The 12222-nt window shown below is 56.9% G+C and overlaps 1 protein-coding gene across 20 annotated transcripts in view; it reads right to left on the bottom strand.

The window, feature by feature from the left end:
• Positions 1-4940: 4940 nt before the first annotated feature.
• The window catches only part of PCBP3 (poly(rC) binding protein 3), a 275114-nt gene continuing 267832 nt past the window's right edge, over positions 4941-12222 (bottom strand). For 18 of the 20 annotated variants that reach the window (XM_039480549.2, XM_074389413.1, XM_074389419.1 and 15 more), the window contains 3 exons: positions 11742-11794; positions 6949-7118; positions 4941-5689 (listed from right to left, as the gene is read on the bottom strand). In XM_039480549.2, the coding sequence (XP_039336483.1) occupies positions 5653-5689; positions 6949-7118; positions 11742-11794 (260 nt within the window). In that variant the 3' untranslated portion in view covers positions 4941-5652. Of the gene's footprint in view, positions 5690-6948; positions 7119-11741; positions 11795-12222 lie in introns of those variants that run through there. The other 2 variants (XM_074389427.1, XM_074389426.1) reach the window with 1 other exon arrangement.

A 12222-nucleotide genomic window follows, 5' to 3' on the forward strand; every position in this document is an offset into this window, starting at 1 on the left:
GGAAGTGCTGTAGTGCTCTCCTTGGCAAACTTCACTGTAACATCACTCTTCTCAACAGTGTTACACAGCCATGCTGAGCCTGGGGCCTGGAGCAGTCTCCTGCTTGGTGTAAGGTCCGTAACCCAAGTCGATGTGCGTCTGTGCAGGTTGTCATTCCGTCTGCGGTGGAGCAGCCCAGCGCACAGGTATTCTGCGTTTTACTCTCTCACTTGTTTTGGGGAACCTGTGGAGTGGAGATGTTATGAAGAGGGTGCTGTCCATGTCTGTTTCTGGTGCATACACGTTCACATTTGTCTTGACCACATGTCTGGGAGCAGAAACTACGAGGCCACAGACATGCATCCTTAGCTTCAGGAGGCTCCCACTTGTCATCCTGGCGCTATGGGAGGCCGGGGTGGGAGGATCACTTGAACCTAGGAATTGCAGTCCAATTTGGGCTACCTGCTTCTACAATAAATGGAAAAGTGAAGTAGCTGGGTGTGGTGTGTGTGTCTGCAGTCCCAGCTACTTAGGAGGCTGAGGTGGGAGAATCACTTGAGTCTAGGAGGTTGAGGGTTCAGTGAGCTACGAGAGCACCACAGCACTCCAGCCTGGGAACAGAGCAAGACCTTGGGGCGAGGGGGAAAGAAAGAAAGGAAGGAAGGAAGGAAGAAGTCAAGTGGCAATAGAACTAATTATAAAAATCAAGTGAAAAAAAAGCAATGTAATGAAATAATCACAAATTAATAAGAAAAAGGGAAATGACAAAGATACTGGCAGAAATCAGTGAAATAGAGAATAATTAATATGTGTAGTAAAAGCCAAGGATAATGTTTTGAAATGATATGATTTTGATAATATTGAGCAAAAAAGAGGAAAATATAAATAAAAATAGAGACAAAATAGAGAACCGCAGATGGAAAGGATAAAAGAAACACACTGAGCAGCCATGTTCCACAGTTGTGAATTTCAGGATCATTTCAAAGAAAAACAAAACGCCAGAGCTGGCACCAGAAGAACAGAGGGAACCGGGAGAGGCGGGTGTGCCCGTCCCAGGGTTCCCCAGGTAGACTGTACCAAACTCAAGGAACGGTTCAAGCTTAACTCAAACTGTTAAGAACGTAGAGAAGGGGCAAAAGGCTGGTATAAGCCGGATTCCAAAACCAGCTAAACATCATCTGGCCTTTTGCCTGCTCAGCTGCCGGGTACAGTTTCCAGACCAAACCGAGGGGTGGGCTCCTTACTCTCTCCGCCCAGTAACACTAGATGCAGGTGAACCAGGAGACTTTTTATTTCAGTAACCGGTTCCAGGGAGAGGGGCTGGAAATCATCACCAAACCAACTCAAAATCACGTTTTCCAGAGCTTGCATACCTTCTAAGCTATATGTCTACAAACAAGTGTGCATTCATCTAAAGACATAAGTGACTGACTTCTTCTAACTGATAAGCACGGTCTGAATCCTGAAGACCTGCCTCTGGAGCCTCGGTGAACTGACTTCGATTGAGTCCAGGTGCCGGGGTGCTACCCTTATCCGGTCTCCTGCTAAGTCACGGAAGTTTGGGGTATTTCTTCAGTCTCCAATAAAGCCTGTTTGTGGAGGCCTGGGGAGTTTCTTCAGATCCTCCATAAAACTTGTTTAATCCTAAATGAGTCCTGTTAAGAATTTCTTCCTTATTTTGTCATGTTTCCAGGCCCAGAAAAGGCCCAGGCAAAGCTCCCGGTAGGCTTTTGTTACAGTACAGCCTTTGTATAGGGCACTGGCTCTTTCAGCTTTTAATATGTAACGTCACCACTTGGCATGGGAACACTTGTGGCGGAGCCTGCGTTAGTGAGACCTGGCCTGCCACGGTGCCATTCCCAGTGTGCCTGGCACAAAACAATACAGACAGCAGCTCATGGAGGAAACTATCCTAAATAAAATATTAGCTTGCCACATCCAACAGTGCATGCTTTTAAAACTGCACATGGCCGAGCAGTGCTTGTCTGTGAGTGCGAGGCACGCACATTGTGAGAATTTCTGTTGTCTGTTCATTTCCCAGACTCAGCAGCCGTGGCACTCAGATGCTGCCGTTTTGACACAGCCCTGGGTACCCTGGGTTGCTTAATGAGAGTGTCAGATTATTTTACGATTACTGCAAGTATTACCTGAAGCCACTGGAGTCAGCCAATTCCTGCCTCGTTCCTGACAGTCGCAGACCCCACCGCTGTCTTTGAGGAAGCAGGGGGCATACAGCCTGCTGTGTCCACAGGACACCAAGGTGCAGGGATGTCTGGTGACTTGGGGACACTCATTGTAGGTGACAGAGTGTGACCCTGTGGCCCTGGGCCAGGTACCAGTGCCCGGGCTAGATAGAGACTTGGCCAGAGGCTCCCAGAAATTAACAGCCACATTTCCCAAGCCCCGGATGTGCCCCCATGGGGGCCGGGTGCCCCACTGCCCCTTGCTGGAAGCTTGCATGTGTCCTCAGCCGGAGGCCTTGGCCATGTGGTTGTGGGTGTCGCTGTGGCGCACAGTGGGGAGGGGCAGTGGGAGCTGGGCTGCTGGAGACCCAGTCAGAAGGTGCAGGATGGGAACTGCTGACCTGCAGGGTGGCCTGGCTCATGCTCGCTTGATTCCTTAGAACCAAGAATTGCCACTTCGTGGGTCTTCCTCACAGGAGAGCCCAGTGTCCCTGGTGAGGTCCACACAGGTGCTCAGTCCATGCTTTCGGCACTGCCCTGTGAGCTGCCCTGAGTGACAGGATGCCTCCAGCTCTACTTTGGGGTCCCAGTCCCTGGCTCTGAGTACCCATGCCCAGCTAGGGCTCTGGATTCTGCTATCTTCTGTCCTCCTGAGTCCTGAGGGGATGAGAGTTCTGCACACCCCCCACCCTGCTACTCCAGCACCCCCGTCTCCCTTCATCACCTGCTCTGGGCTCCCTTCCACCCCAGCTCTGGCTGCCCCTGCACCTGATGTGCTCCCCCCCCCAGTGTGCTCCCCTCCAGTGTGCTCCACCGCAGTGTGCTCCCCCCACCTGACGTGTTCCACCTGGAGTGCTTCCCATCTCGACCGGGAGTTCTTGCCCCACCTGGAGTGCCCCCCTACCTGGAGTGCCCCCCTACCTGGAGTGCCCCCCCGCCTGGAGTGCCCCCCCGCCTGGAGTGCTCCCTTGCCTGGAGTGTCCCCCTGCCTGGAGTGCCCCCCACCTGGAGTGCCCCCCCTACCTGGAGTGCCCCCTACCTGGCGTGCCCCCCCCACATGGAGTGCCCCCCTACCTGGAGTGCTCCCCTGCCTGGAGTGCTCCACTGCCTGCTGTCCTTCCTCCAGATGAGTGCAGAGCTAACTCCTCACCTTCTTAGGTCCTGCCTGGCCAGTACCTTCTAGGGGTCCTTCCACAATCACCCCATTTTGATCTCTCTCTTCTCGTGGTGTCTTATTTCTAGGGTGTCTGTCACTGTTGGTTGCACCCACGCTGTTGACTGGCCATCCCCCGTGACATGGGTGCTGCTGAGAAAGGCCTGTATCTTCCGCATCCCGGTGTCTCGGCCCCACCAGTGGGAACCTCAGCCCTAAGCCACCAGCATGTGTGCCCAGGTGCCATGCTGGGCTCACTGCTGTGGCTGGGGCCCTCCCGGGGGCAGAGGTTGGGCAAGGAGTGTGTCCAGGAGGCTGAGTCAGGGCTGGCAAATGGGCCAGGTGCCTGAGGCAGGCCAGGTGGAGTCTGAGAAACAGGGCGGCTTCCGCCTGATCAGGCAGGAAGGGGCTCCTGTGAGCGGTGTTTTGTGGCCGGCGGGGATCCTGGGGCAGGCTGTCCTGGGCCGCTAGACGCTCCCTAGGTTCTGGCCAGAGTCCCATCCTCCTGGAACTGCTGACTCTTGACAGACACCTCCTCACCAGACACAGAACCCAGCGCCTTGATCTCAGGCCCACCACCTTCTAGAAGGTCCCAAGAACACCAGGACCCAGGTGTGGAGGTGTTGCCCTCAGCCTGCAGAACTGGAACAGGAGCCTCCAGTCCTGCCCTCCCCAGTGCCTGGCTCCCTCTCCATCCTGGGCCTGGGCCCTTCGTAATCCATCACCTGGGGGCTCCCGCCATGCCCTGGGTCTGGGTCCTTCCTGATCAATCACCTGGGGGCTCCCCCTATACCCTGGGCTTGGGTTAGGCATTAATCACCCGAGGAGAGGGCTGGAGTCAACCCAGGGCTTCAGGATTGAGCAGGGGCACAGCTAGGCTCCTTAAGGTGAGCACAGGCTGCCAAGTGAGCCGTGCGGACCGTCTCCAAGTGGGTGCAGTGTGGACAGGCTCTGGGGGTCACTGGGCACGGTGGGTGGGCTCCATCCTGCAGAACCACTGGGGGTCACTGGGCACAGTGGGTGGGCTCCATCCTGCAGAAGTACTGGGGGTCACCGGCATGGTGGACGGGCTCCCTTCTGCAGAAGTGCTGGGGGTCACTGGGCACGGTGGGTGGGCTCCATCTTGCAGAAACGCTGGGGGTCACTGGGCATGGTGGACGGGCTCCCTTCTGCAGAAGCGCTGGGTCTCACTGGGCACGGTGGATGGGCTCCCTTCTGCAGAAGTGCTGGGGGTCACCGGGCACAGTGGACAGGCTCCATCTTGCAGAAGTGCTGGGGGTCACCGGGCACAGTGGACGGGCTCCATCCTGTAGAAGTGCTGGGGATCACTGGGCACGGCCTCTGGCACCCACAATGGCTATGGGGGAATAAGTCTCATGAACTAGGAACTGGCATTTTGGTGCCTGGGCAAGAATGGCATTTTTGTGTTTGTCATTTTAAGTAGTTTTGCCAAAGTACAAATGGAAGAGCTTATGCGTGTTTCGGAAGGGGAATGAGATCGCATTTGTGTGTGAGAAGAAGCCCAGGCTTATCTGATAAGCACATGGCTCAGGGCATTGTCCCCCCAGGGGCAGTGTGTGTGGGGACCTGGACACACTGGGGATGCAGAGACAATCCAGAGCCGGTGAGGAGGGGCCACGACATTTATTGAACTCAGGCGCACAGAGGGGTTCACTGGCGCGTTTGTGCTCTCCAGCCACCCTGGAAGACTCTGAGGGGACCCCAAAGGCCTCCGCAGCACGTGGCATCTCTTGAAGGCAGGGCCCCAGCAGGCTCCGCCCTCCACCCCACTCCTGGGGTCAGGGCCCCGACATCTTCCACCACCATCTTCTCCTGGCGCTCCTCACAGGTGGCAGGAGAAGCAATCCCCAATTTCAGCATACAACTTGGGGCAGAAACTTGGGCCCAGACGGCATGGGCTCTGAGGGGAAACCGAGTCGGCACGGCAGGGCTGTGGGAGAGGAGGGGTCTCGGGCAACAGTTCCGGATGGCAGAGGAGAATGGTGGACAGGGAGTGCTGTCGGGACATGGACCCAGCTCCTACGACAGACAGCTACGCTGACACCAAGGAACAATATTTCTAAAATAATTAACACTGCATGCCGGTGAATGGGCAGGCTGGAGCGTCAGTCACAAGGAACACTGAAGGGGACTGCGGAGCCTGCAGCCTCTGTGGAGAGCGGCTGTGTGCGCGGGCGTTCATCCATGGCTAGTCCTTTTGCTGATGAAGAAAACCTCTCCACTGGTATCTGTGAGGCAGGGAAGGGAGCTGTACAGTGTGAGAGCCGGGCTTGCGCTCTGGCAGGGGGTGACGTGGCGGGAGGATGCTGGGTGGTGTTAGAGCGCGCCCATCCCGGTGACCTCGGACGTCAGCCTAGAACAGACAGGCAGGAGCGGGAGAGACGGTCACAACAAACACCCTCCTCAGTGTGCAGTCGTGAGGCCGGGCTGCGAGGCCTCTGTGCTTGCTGGGACAGGTGGTGCCCGTTGGCTCAGGAGTCCTAAGCTGGAGACTGCAGCAGGGCACACAGGACTGGACCCCGGGCCTCCACCCTGCCTAGGCCCCCCAGGCCTGTCACACATCAGGAGGACCCCCCCAGGCCTGTCACAGATCAGGAGGACCCCCCCAGGCCTGCCACACGTCAGGAGGACCCAGGGCCTCCACCTTGCCCAGGCCCCCCCAGGCCTGTCACACGTCAGGAGGACCCAGGGCCTCCACCTTGCCCAGGCCCCCCCCAGGCCTGTCACACGTCAGGAGGACCCAGGGCCTCCACCTTGCCCAGGCCCCCCCAGGCCTGTCACCATGTCAAGCCACAGGGATGAAGAGAGGCCCAGCCTGACTCTGGATTGCAGCACACGCCCAGCAAGGTGCTTGTGGTAAAGTCTGGGGTGTCCTCGTGCTCTCAAGGTGGCCTCTCACCCACTCATTGGGAGTGCGGGTGGCTGAAGGGGCACCAGGATGGGGCTCCAGGGCCCGCACAGGGCTGTGTCCACCCAGAGGTCCTGCCCTGTCCCTCCCGCCAGCCCAGCGCAGACAGGAGGACGCCCCTGGGGAGGGCGGAGGGGGTGTTGCTACGTCAGAGGCCGGCAGGGGCTGGCGGTACGGCCTGCCTGGCAGGGTGGGGCACTGGTCGAGGCTGAGTGGGGCGCAGTCACAGGGCCTCAGGTGGCTCCAGACCTTCCCATGTGCAGCAGGGGCCCAGGGACTGGTCCTGCCCATCCTTACACATTTCCATGAGGAAGAAAGAGGAGGCAAAATGGCAAAGCCGCAAAACATTTATCTTTCTGGAGAGCTCTGAGTGGACAAGTCAGGCCTTCCAGGATTTTCTGCCTCAAAGAGGCAGGTGTGGCTGGCTGTCTGGGGCCACGGGAGCACCTGCCTTTCTCTCTGTCCTCTGGGATCATCAGTGGAGATGCTTCAGGTGGGAGGCTGGGGAGTGAGGCAGCCTGGCATCTGTGTGGAGGCTGGCACCGTCCCAGCCAGTCCTCGCTTTCCAGCCCGGGCAGAGCGGGCAGAGGGGCAGGCAGAGTGTGGCCCAGACTCAGCCTCCTCCCACCCCCGACCATCCAGGCAACGCAATGCTGGCTGGCACGTCTTTGTCCCAGCATTCAGAGGCCCTCGGAGCTGCTCACCTGGCGTTGATGAGATACTGGGCAAGGCTGATGTTGGCCGGGGTCCCCGTGATGGTGATCTGACGCTCTGAGGACCCTTCAGTGGCATTGGCGATTTTGATCTGAGCTCCAGACATCTGTCGAATTTCATTGATTTTGGTCCCTTGGCGTCCAATTATGCAGCCTATTAGCTAGAAACAAGGACGGGGGCATTTCTTAGAGAAGAGCCCAAGCCAGCCTCTGGAGACTGTGGGCAGTGCAGCCCGGGGGCTCCGGGCAGACTGTCAGCCATCTCTCTCAGAGCTATCCTGCTCCCCACTCCTGTGGGAGGTCCACCAAGCCAAGAGGCTGCAGTCACTCAGCCCGGGCGCTCCACACTGGTCCCCCTGGGGCCCAGGAGCGACCCACAGGCAGCAGCCAGGGCCTGTGTGGGGAGGCTCTGAAGCCAGCACGGCCCAGCGGCATCTACGCCTTCTTAGCAAGACCAGTTCTGCCCAGACAGGCAGCATCAAAAACGCTCAAGAAGTGTGTGCTTGAAGCCAGTGCAAAACTCACTGCTGCATATAACCTAGTTTTTTGCTGAACTTAGATGAAACTCTGAGGCCATTCAGGCACTTCCTTTCATTCCCATTTTGGGACCCCTGTTTAAAGATGGAACACAGGGCCTTCTGGCCAAGGGGGTCATCAAGAATGAGGGTGTTCCTTGAAGAAGCGGAGGGAGGAGGATGGGCATGAGGGGAAGCCACGAGGAGGCTCAGGGACAAATCGGGCCCCCAGAGAAGATGGCGCAGGAGCCAGTGGGGTCTCTCGATGCCCACCATCAGACGGAACAGAGACCCCACACACACCCACAGGCCACTGATGAGAACTCTGGAGCTTGGCCAGGAAAAAGAAGTGGCCAGACACGTGGCAAAGAGAGCCCCAGACTGGAAGGTGCCCGGCACGGGGGGCCAGGAGGGTGGCCGGGCACACAGATCCCAGATGGCCCTCAGGCGGATTCCCCTTCCACCTCCCATGAGGCTGCTGGGGTGTCACATGGTGACATGGAGTCCGTCCTCACTCAGTGAGATGCTGGATAAGGGCTGGGCTGGGCCGTGCAGCTGTGTGCAGGAGGGACGTCCACTTCCAAGCATGAGGGGGCTCAGCCTGTGGGGTGAGCAGCAGCTCTATGGTGGCACACAGGTGCCCTGCCAGCCAGCACCTGTCCCTGAAGAGACCTACAACATCTCAACTCTGCTCATCTTGGAGGCCATCTCTGCTGGTTACCTAGATAATGACAGCTGTCTCAGAACCATCAGTCTTTGTAGACATCTAGAGACTCCCACTCTAGAGAACACAAGGCTGCTGGAAGTCCTGTGTCTCCTGCTGCATCTCTGGGCTCCACCCACACCTCTCAGGCTCCACCCACATTTGCCAAGGCCCCACCCACAGTCCAGCCCTCTCCCTGCTCGCTCCTGTGTGTGGTTGAGTGTGCCCCTGGGGTCAGGAGGGTGGCTTCCTAACTCCTACATGGCCACATTCATCTGCCTGGCTGTATCCCCCTCCCTGGTGGCAGAGAGCTCTGGAGGGCTCATCTCTGATGTGGGCCAGGCAAGGTGGCCCCTGGAACCAGGGACAGCAGCACAGACCCCATGATGAGGGGGAACGTGGCTGACTCGGCAGCTTGACCGCAGGTCCCTGTAAGATGCTGACACCCAGGAGAGAGTGCTCCTGGGCTCTCATGCTGCCCGCTCCCTATACCCCTCCCTGGCCAGCGGCAGCCAGCTTTGCTTCATGGCACGTTCTGCACTGGAGTGCATGATGCCTGCTGACGCGCACAGCACTGAAAGCCTCATGCACAGGCACTGCTGGGTCTCTCCTTGAAGCTTGCTGGAGGAAGTATCTCCCTGCCTCTCCCACACAAAGTGCCTACCCTCTTCTCTTAACCGTCTGCTCCTGTCTTCTAACTGCCTCGCTCCAGCTGCGCCCTGGCACATGTACCCCTCCTGCCCTCACCCTGCCCTCTCCCTCTACTCCCTGTGACATGAGGCCCAGGGCACCCCTCTCTCCAGGCTCTGGAGGGCACTGCTGTTGCCACAGGCCTTTCCCCTCCTCTGCACACAGCTGTGGGGTCTGAGTGCTGATGGGACATTGTTGAGCCACCAGGGCACCCCAGCCTCACCACAGATGCCAAGGTGAACCACACTGTGACTTCTGTACTGGCACTCTCCATCGTGAGAAGGGAATGTGGGGAGGACAGACCTCCTTCACCTGCCCTGCGCTAGGCTGGCTCACTCAGTGCTGGGGAGGGTGCATGCTAGGCCGAGGCCTGCAGCCCAATGGTGCCTTCCGCCTGGCCCCACCTGCACTTGCGAACCCTGCCAGCAGTCAGCAGACTCCTCCCCACCTGCACCTGCAAACTCTGCCAGCAGTGAGCAGACTCCTGACCATCTGCACCTGCACCTGCACACCCTGCCAGCAGTGAGCAGACTCCTCTCCTCCTCCACCCTTGTGTGCCTCCATCACAAATTCAAAGAAGAACAATAGAAATATTCTGAAATAACGTGGTCCCTCCTAATCAGATGTCAATGCCAAATCCCACTGGAACTGCAGCAACACCTCCCATTGCAGCCTCTCCTCCTAGAGACCACTGTTGACACCTTACATGCCTTTCCCCAGCAGAAGGCCCAGCTGATTCTGCAGCTGAGAACCAGGGAAGGGGCATGAGCCTTGGCAGGTGGGGGCCTGTTGCTCAGGGCAAAGTGAGGGTAACCACAGGCACTAGAGCCTGCATGGCCAATAGCAAGCACTGAAGTAGGCGGTGAGGGAGGCCCATGGTGATTGTCAGGGAGCGAAAGGCCTGGGGCCCCCTGACTGGCCTGTGTCCCCAGGGGCCATGCTGGGGAGCCTGTCTCGGGCATCCCTGCTACCACATGGTGTCTTTCTACAGGCAAGCTGAGGCAGCATGATCCAATTGTGACCAAGAGACAGGTGTGGACGAGATGACAGGCAAGTTCAGAACAAGCACACACATTTTATTTCTTCCTTTTCTCCAAGAAGGTAGCAGGCAGCCAGCCAGTGAGGAACATCAGCTTTGGTGCAGCCCAGATACATTCCCCCATGAAATCTGGGGCTGGCTGTGAAAGCCCTGACCGTGCCATCAACAGCCCTTTCCATAAAGAAGCATGGAAGGCTGTGCCCAAAGTGACAGGGATAGGAGGAAGCCCCTTCCTTCTGAGAAGCAGGTCTCTTCCCTAGGAAGATCCCTAGGAGGAGGATCGCAAGTGGGTGGTGAAGAGCTGGGAAAACCAGTATCCATTTGTATGAAGGACACCCCAGGAAACAGGGTAACCAGCTCTCCAAAGATGCCTCATCCTCTTAAAGCTCATTTCCATTTTAAATGAGTGCTTGGATGAGGGCACCAAAGCTGGTGTTAGTGAACACTGATTCAGCAAGAAACGAAAAATGTCACAGGAAAAACCTGCTGGCTTTACTACCTGGAGAAGACGTAGGAGGATGCCAGAAACCACATGCTCATGGAGCCCTTGCACTGAGGGAAGGGGCAGGGAGCAAGAAGCAGAAGTCTCTTCCCTTCAACAACACAGGGACCAGGTGGCTGTGCATGCCACACCTTGGGAGATGGCTCTGTGCTGCTGCCTGTCAAGTTGGGCCAACCTCAGAAATCCTCGAGGATGCCAGAAGCCTGGACCACAATGCTGCCTGGACTGTGAGTGTCCTGAGCTTCTGTGAGCAGACATGGGGACTCTGTGCTGACCAGTGGCCAGGACAGAAGGCCTAGAGTGCACACTGCCACAAGGGACTCAAACGATGACCGCTCTTCAGGAGGGGGTCAATGGTGCTAGCCAGATGGCCTCATGGTCCTCTCCTCTGGAAACCTGCTATCTTCTGCTTCTTTTTCTCCCATTCCATTGTCCACTTCCACACACAGGACCGGTGATTTCCCTGAACTCTCAAATCTGTGCTTCCTATTGTCAGCTTGCATGAAAGGAAGGAACAGGGCTTAGACTTTCTGCCCAGCAGGTGTAAGGGGTAGAACAGTGAAGGCTCCCAAGGTCCACAGCTCTAGGGCAGAAAGGGACCCTGAACACTTGAACTGTAAATGGGGCTGCCAACTCAACAGCCCACATAGGGACTCTGCTTGCTGCTATGGCAGCTATCACTCAAGGACATGTGGCCCATGCCCTCCCTGGTCTCTCAGTTTGGGGATAAGTTAAGCATTCAGAGAATAGTCCTCCCTCTCCATAAGACCCATGCTTACTCTGGGGAGGACTGAGTGTGTTGAGGGGAGCTCGTAAGGCCACACCCTCAGGTATGTTGAAGGCATGAACAGACTGAGGGGTGCTAGAAGGAATCTAGACAAGTCGGTGATATCCAACCAACTTCAAGTCTGTTAGAGCCAACTCATGGAGAATCCCAAATTTCTTGAGGAGTTAGGGCCCATGGAGCTGATACTGAGAGTGGGTCCCCTCTAGAGCATTCCTGGGTCACCATGGTCTTCAAGGTTTGACCCTGTACCAGGGCAGTGCCTCCACAGCAACATGGGTTCCCGGTCCAACTCCCATCTAACTACTAATTAATATCTGAAGTCCCCTTTAGCCCATTGCTTATTCAGTATCTGAGGGATGTAAAAGCACATAACCTTTTACAGACATTAAATCCACTTTAAAAAGGAAAGGAGGGGAAAAAACCGATCAAACAGTGGGGTTGAGAGGGTGAAGGGATCACCCGGGGGTCTGCCCAAGGACAGCAGAGCTGACAGCCACTTTTGCCTGATGTTTCCACCTAGGGACAGGGGGTACAGGGGGCATACTCACATCATTGGGAATGGTGAGCTCGTGAGTGCTGGCTGGTGGGCTGGCGTCCAGACCTGGGCATACCAAGGGGACATGGTTAGGCTGGTGAAAGGCTGCTAACAGTCACATTCCAGTGCCTGGCCCCCACTCTCCTGGGTCAATTGAGACAGGGCTGTAGAGCTGGCCCAAGTGTGAGGGTCAGCACAGCCCAGAGGACCAGGACCCTGTGAGCTTTCAGTTCTAAACTGCAACCCAACTTCCTTGTTCCTAACTTCTCTCAAAAGAAGGAAAGAGAGACCCACGCAGGACATTTCATTTTTTCATTTTGTGTGCAGCATACTTCACTCTCCTGTCATGTTTGTATACTCTCCTGTGACACCTTGCAAAGCCACCGTGATGGGCCCCGGGTGGAAGGGTAGGGGCACTCAGCATGTCTTAGGGCCTCTGTGCAGCACCCAGGGCACAGGCCATGCTGATGACACTGATGCTGAGTGCCCATTCT

The sequence above is a fragment of the Saimiri boliviensis genome, chromosome 18, assembly GCF_048565385.1.
Source record: "Saimiri boliviensis isolate mSaiBol1 chromosome 18, mSaiBol1.pri, whole genome shotgun sequence".
NCBI classification, from domain to species: domain Eukaryota; kingdom Metazoa; phylum Chordata; class Mammalia; order Primates; family Cebidae; genus Saimiri; species Saimiri boliviensis.